The sequence below is a fragment of the Pygocentrus nattereri genome, chromosome 1 (assembly GCF_015220715.1).
Source record: "Pygocentrus nattereri isolate fPygNat1 chromosome 1, fPygNat1.pri, whole genome shotgun sequence".
Taxonomy (NCBI): domain Eukaryota; kingdom Metazoa; phylum Chordata; class Actinopteri; order Characiformes; family Serrasalmidae; genus Pygocentrus; species Pygocentrus nattereri.
Window position 1 is genome coordinate 27,980,541 of NC_051211.1, and position 7,236 is coordinate 27,987,776.

The 7,236-nt window shown below is 41.9% G+C and overlaps 1 protein-coding gene across 1 annotated transcript in view; it reads right to left on the bottom strand.

Annotated features, from left to right (window-relative positions):
- The window catches only part of LOC108435089 (calcium-activated potassium channel subunit beta-4), a 41,837-nt gene extending 40,391 nt beyond the window's left edge, over window positions 1-1,446 (bottom strand). Inside the window, exon 1 of the mRNA XM_017710651.2 lies at window positions 735-1,446. Within this exon, the coding sequence (XP_017566140.1) occupies window positions 735-1,094 (360 nt within the window). The 5' untranslated portion in view covers window positions 1,095-1,446. The remainder of the gene's footprint in view (window positions 1-734) is intronic.
- Between the last annotated feature and the right edge of the window lie 5,790 nt (window positions 1,447-7,236).

The following is a 7,236-nucleotide window of genomic DNA, read 5'->3' on the forward strand; positions in this document are numbered from 1 at the left end:
AATAAAGTGATAAAAGGATGTGGACGAGTCTCCAAAAACCAACCGTGCAGAAAAGGATGTGGACAAGGTCTCCAAACTTCAATAAAGGTTGTGAATGAGTGTGCAGAAACCCAAAAAACTTCAAATAAATAAATAAACGTCAATCAAAATTCAGGAAAGGATGAACGCTAGCTCTCCATCCTCCTACAAGCTCATGTGGACAACGTCTCCAACAACTCACAACTGAAAAGGACGGGAAGATGGGGAAAAAGTCCTTGGAAATTCCATAAACTGATTCAGAACTGTCACTGCAACCTTAAAAACATGTTTGAACCGATGGAAGAACATTCACAAAAACCAACAAACTGGCCAAAGAGTGTGGACGAGCCCTCCTGACCCCCCTGACCTGACAAAAGGGCGAGAAAATTTCCCCAGAATTCCACCAAAGCTCAAAAGTTCTTCAAAGCCCTCCACGTTGCCGAAACGATGTGAATGTGATAAGCCTACGAACTACTGAGAGTCCGCGGACCAAAGACGAGTGAACACGTTGAGTTCGCAAAACGCTGCAAACTTTGTGAAGGATTGTCACAAATGTCAACAACCACCAGGCATATCAGGCAAATCAGGCATATAAACAGGTCGTCGAATCCCTCAAACTAGACGGTAAAGCACGATAACGGCACGTCAGACATCCACGAAACACAGAAACTGGAGAAAGCGCGTGGCCAGGCTCCCACACAACCCCCGATCCTTACCTTGGGGTTGAGCACCAGCTGTTGCTCATCGTAGTGCAGCAGCGCGACCGAGTTGGACTCGGAGTTGTTCACGAAGATCTGCAGGCACGGATAGAGCGACGTGCCCTTGCAGTCGGCGCCGCACGTAAACACGCACTCGAAGCGCTCCTCGAGACAGCTCACGGAGATCACCGTGCAGTTGGCCGGCTTGCTCCGCATGCTCTGTAAGGTGGGGCTCAGCCAGCAGAAGCAGAGGATGAAGAGCGACAGGATGCCGCACGCGATCAGGAACAGTCCGAGCCTGATGCTCTTGTCCTCCGCCTCCGAGTACTCGTACGAGACCCTGATCTTAGCCATCGGTCTTCTCGAGTAAGCGTGCATGAAAAGGGCTCATAAAACCTGGAGGAAAGGGCTGCTCCCCGGCGCGGCGCTGCACCGGGGCTTCGGCTATGATCTCCCACAACTTGCCTCGCGCTGCATCTAACTCCTGTAGTACAGCGCTGCCTTACAGTGAATATCGTGCCGTCGGGCGGTGAGGGTGGATGGAAGTTCCCCACCCCCTCCCTGTTACACGCGTGATTCCTGCTTCATATCACAACAGTCCGTCCAGATTTGGATTTTGCCGAGAGGCTGGACGCTGCACGCGGGATTAGGTAAGCCTCTTATGCAGAAAGAGCACAGGGCGCTGGATAAACGTGGCCCTTGACCGAAGCGCTCTCGGCGTAAACGTAATTTTTTCTCCACCCGTATTCAGACAATTGCGCTACGATTGGCTAATAGTATCCCTTCTCCTGCTCTGTGATTGGTTGGTGATTCCTTTTCTTTATGATTATTAAGTACGAGCCAATCCCAGCTCTGGAGGCGAGATACTATTAACCAGCCATTACACGGAGCGGAAAACGGGTGTGGGGATACAGAGCCCGGCGTTTGAACATGCCGTTCGGGTGCTGGAGGGAGATGTTTGTTGTCCTTTGAACACTACACGAAGAACTAACTGTACAGTCCTGAGTATTTGAAAACAAGGGCTCTTTTAAAAGACAAAAAACTTTTAAAAGACAAAAAAAAAAACCCATCCTCACAACTGGCATAAAAAAGACTGCGAGGTTAACTCTCTCCTGCTACCAACAACCTGATTCAGAAAATATTTCTATTTATTTCACTATTCACACAAATGTAACTCGAACCCGCACATATTAAATACTTATGACTACTTGGTCAGATGGTCTGAGTCGACCGGTGTCCGAAGCACAGTTAGGCCTAAAAGTGCCAAAAATGAAATCAGCAATTGTGTTTTCAGGTAGTATTTACCTATGAAGCCTGCCTACATTAGAGTCACTCCTCAACATAATTTAAAGCACATCTCATCGCTAACAAGACACAGGGGACTGAGTAAAATCAGCCAAACTAAAATGAAGATTGTGCTTGGTTCGATTTTTAACAGAACACAGAAAAAACAAATCGACCAAGTATTACGAAACATGCAAAAACGTCCCTCCACAGAAATGTATACTAAACGTACTCGTGTTCGTGGTCATTCGCTCAAGCTGTCAAGTTTACTCTGAGTGATTTTTGGAATAGTTGACTGATTTTAGTTGTGTAAGGTCTGATTAGGTAGGTTTTTACAAAGTGTGCTACACACATGCTTAACAATCATCTGTGTGTCTTCGCTTAATTGTATGTGCGCTCCTGATATGATTCCTCCTGCCCTCTGACCATTTTATAACTATTTACATGTGGCATTCATTCTCCAGTCATGATGGAAAGCACTGGGGTTTATTCAGAGGCTTTAATGCATATCATCGCCTCTAAAGCTTGTGTTATGATTTCTGATTAGCTTTATGACCAGCAACACTGCCAGACCCCCTAAACTGTTGCTTAAGGTGCACTGACCTTGAGCTAATATTTAACTTCTTACTGAGAAGGACAGAGGTTATATATTTTATGTTTTTTTTATCTTACTGTTTACCTTTAGTATTTAGTAAACAACCTCTCATCATGCATGGTATGTTTTGCTTTTGGCCTCTAAATTGTGCTGTAGAAAGCTATAAGCCCTGATTAAGGGGTTGTAAAAAAATGAAATGGCTGAACTGAATATAGGTGGCGCGGTGGGTAGCGCTGTCGCCTCACAGCGAGGAGGGCCTGGGTTCGAATCCCCAGCCGGGCGACTGGGGTCCTCTCTATGTGGAGTTTGCATGTTCTCCCTGTGTCTGTGTGGGATTCCTCCGGGTTCTCCGGTTTCCTCCTGCAGGCCAAAGACATGAAGTCAGGCTAGTTGGACATGCTACGCTTATGTCTGTCTGTCTGTCTGCCCTTCGATGGACTGGCAACCTGTCCAGGGTGTATCCTGCCTTCGGTCCGATGACCGCTGGGATAGGTATGGGACTTTACGGTATGTTTTAGTTTGACGCTATATATAACTTAAATATATGATTATTGTAGATGGATGCTAGTCAACCAGAGATTAACACTTCTATTTAGGTCTTTATCCACTATTATGGTCCTTTTTTCATATATCTACTTTCTTCTAGTAAAAACACTTCCTTCACCATTTAGTGGGAGGTTCTCTGTGCAAAAGTACTCCTATGTAATTCAAATTAGTGTCCAGTTTTGTTTGTTGGGTTTTTTTTTTGTTTGTTTTTATAAAATTGGAAATGAACCGATAAAAGTCTTCAATAGGTTATATGGCTTAGTATTGCTGATGACATACATGGCACACCCACAGGTTATTCATATTTTCTGAAGCAAACTGCAAGATTACTAGAACAGGCTTATAGTGATTTATAATGACACTTATGCCATTGTAGAGGCCTTTCAGTGTCTGAGACTGACTGTGCATTCCAGACTAGTTTCACTATGTTCTGCATTATGCTGAAACCTGAAGGATATGCAGCATCACCCATGAGGTGATGTGAGTTGGGTCCAGAAAAAAGCTTTTAGAATGCTGAAAATGCATTCCAGTTGCTTTTGGGCACCACTCAGAAAGACCATGCATTCTTTGGGATTAATTTGCACAGCCTGCCAAGGAATGATAATCATTTACACAAGCCAGAAACAGAGAAATACAGTTACATTTAGTGATGAATTGTAATACTGAATATTAACAAGCTCAATCAACTTCAGTTTACTCAAAATTCACATTTAGCAAGTGATCTTCACACATCACCCTGTCTTATATCATCTTTATGGGTTGCCAGTATACTCCCTTATCAAGTGTAAATTGCTCTTTCTAACGTCTCAAGCCTTGCATATTCTCACCTCTTCATGCCTTTTTGACCTTCTTCATCCCTACAGTCCCTATTGTTCCCTTAGACCTTGTGATGCCCCTGACCAAGCCTCCCATTAATGGGCAGGAGGTCTTTCAGTGCTATTGCTCTCTAGCTCAAACTATCTGCTTCAATGTGTGTGTGACTGTTCTTTGCATGCCTTGAATTTCAACGTAAAACATTCCTTTTTACTGTACTCTATTATTCTTCCTCTGTCTTAGTGATTGACCCCTGTTGTAAGCATAAATACATTTCTTGAAAAAATAATATAAACAGTTGGGTTTGTGAAAGGTGCTATGGAGGGAAAACCATAGCAATCCTCATGTTCCTTAAAATCCTATCCTTGACCTTTGTACTAAATTCGACAGATGGTGCTCCTGACCCACAGGTATCAGTTCAACTACAGAACTGATTCTTCTCAATTATCACATAAACTTGTCAACAGTGCACCCCTCAATCAATTGATCCTAACACAGGGGGTCATCTAATCCAATTCTGTGTATATAAATGGTTTGATTGGATAAAAAAGGCACTCCAAAAGAATGTCCAAGATAGGCAGCCAAAATCCAGGAATGTTCCATGCTGTAGCCACATGAGTAAAAGCCCAAATATCTCAGCTCACCACAGTAGCTTGTGGGCCATGGGACTGATAACTAAACCATTGAGGATTTAGTCACATGAGTCCGACTACCACACACATCCCAAGCCCACATTTATTGGGCCTCATTCACCAATATCCTCCTAAGTTGGTTCTTAAATACATTCTTTAGAAATGTCCTAAGAAAAAGTCTACTTTAGATTCATGACGTGTTCTTAAAGTGCAGAATTGTTCAGGCCTTTGTGATTTCGAGTGTGTGTAGATTCTGTCCCAAATGAGAAACCATTGGTGAATGTCAGAATCTTCATGAAAACTGCTTAAGTGGGTTTGAGAATAAATTTCTTCTTAAGAACCGCTGGAGAATGAAGCCCAATGTTTCCACATTTCTTCTGTAGGACCTATTTTATGACCCTATTATCTTTTTATGGTTACCACCTCGGTCTTCTGTGAAAGCAATATCTTTGAAGGCTCAAGGCTTCTGTTAAAGAGATTTTTTTTGCTGAGATGGTTTGTAGCTTCCATGCTATGCATGTATATACCCACTTCCAACTGCACCATATGCAAACAGAAACCAGTGTGAGATGTATTGTCTGAGACATATTATGGTGATATTAGGTCAGGCACATGTAATACTTGTGTTGCACACGGTTTAGGCCTCAGTCATAATTAGTGACGGAGTCAACAATAAAACTAAAATACCTGTGGTGAAGTACTGCTTCAAATAAATGCAGCTGTTTACTTTATCCACTTAATCATGTGCCTGTCACAGATTTGTGAATGCAAACTGCTTTGACCCAACAACACAATTCAAATGTCAGCAAACTAATGCAGGTTTTTTTGTACGTTACAGCTGTATTCAAAAGTTTAGGCCAAATTAAACATGTTGTTGATTTTTAAAGTTAAAAGAAGTAAATACAACTTTAGCAGCAGTTAAAAAAATATTTTATTTTATACTTTATATTTGAATAACCTAAAATAATAATAAAAAATAGTAACTGTGGCATGTGCAAAAGTTTGGACACCCTACTAAGTCAGTACTTAAAAACACACCTTTGGCAAATATCACAGCTTACAAATACTTTTATTTGTAGCCAGCTAGGAGTCTTTCTATTCTTACTTTCAGATTTTTCATTGCAGAACACTTCTGGTTCTGCAATTCTGTTGGGACTGTTTCGCAGGCACAACGCATGCAAATCTACTTAAAGATTTTTTTTTTACAAATTGATATTGATAACATGATATCCAGTGAGGGGACTTTGATGACTGTGATTTCCAAAAGTTTCACCTTGCATTTCTTTAAATAGTTCATAGTGGATTTTGAGATGTATTTGAGATGATTTGAGATATTGAGATGCTTCTGCACAGGTGTGATGTTATATCTTTTCATGTCATGCCTTTATTTTTTGCACCAAATTATGAAAAGTAGTTTTACTATAACAGTGCATTTCCTGAAGAAAATGCAGACTGATTAAGCAATATGAGAACAGTTACTAAGGTGTTGCCAGGCGGTTCCTAAGGTATCACAAGTGGTTGCTAGGTCTTTTTAGCCGGATGCTATGATATCCTAGATGGGTGCTAAGGTGTTGCAAGGCAGTTGCTATGCTCTCCCAGGTGGTTAGTATGGCATCCCAGGTGGTTGTTAGGCTGTTGCTATGGTATACCAGGGGATTGATAAGGTGTTGCTAGGTGGTTGCTGTGATATCACAGGTGGCTGCTAGGGGGCTGCTAGGCTGTTGTTATGGTATCCCAGATGGTTGCTAAGGTGTTGCTAGGCATTGCTATAGGTGCTAGGCATTGCTATAGTTGCGATTGCTGGATTGAACTTTTGTTAACCACAGGGCTGGAAAGATATATTTGATGCATCCTTGAAATCACTCAAAATGTAGACTGCATTTCTAGGCTGTGTATAGAGGATTCTTCACTTTGGAATGGCTTAGTAGTGGCTGAGTAATGCAGCCTACCTCGGCTGCAGCCTAGGCTTTGGAACGCAGCTTAAGAGAGTAAGGAGGGATGAAAAAACGACACAGAGAGAAGTGCAGGTCAGTGTGACTGTGCAGCAGAGTTTGAGGACCAACACTGTGTGCATACATGCTGTTTTGTGACTGTCAGGTAAAGAAATAACTGGGCTTCTAGGGGGCAAGAATTAATAGGGAAAAAAAAATTACAAATGGATGAGTGTGGGTCAAAACAACATTGAATTCATGCTCGGGTGCCTGCCCTGAGGTAGTATATGCGAAATGGTGTCTTTTGGTCTAGCAGAAATACAGTAAATGGGCCACTTTTGCACCCTATTCTTTCCAGTGGAAAAAAATAGTAACTTAACAAAGATTGCATGAAAACCATATAATGAATCAAAAGCTGTATACAAGCAAACCATTCTTGATCTGACCAAACATTGTTTGAAAACCCTGGAGGACGTATTAGCAGACAAAAATCCAGCAGAAAAATAGGAGCAATGCACAATTACTAATAAGAGTATCAACGAGTAGTGTCGTATCTATATCAGTATCATTAAAATTCTAACAATAACCATCTGTATTGTTGTTACACCTTGCTGGTGTACAGTTAGACACTGTAGCCCAACTGTTGATGAGTAGTTTATGTTCTGTCTCTCCGTTAATGGCCAGTTTCTGCTATTGGTCAGAAGATAAAAAAAGCAGTG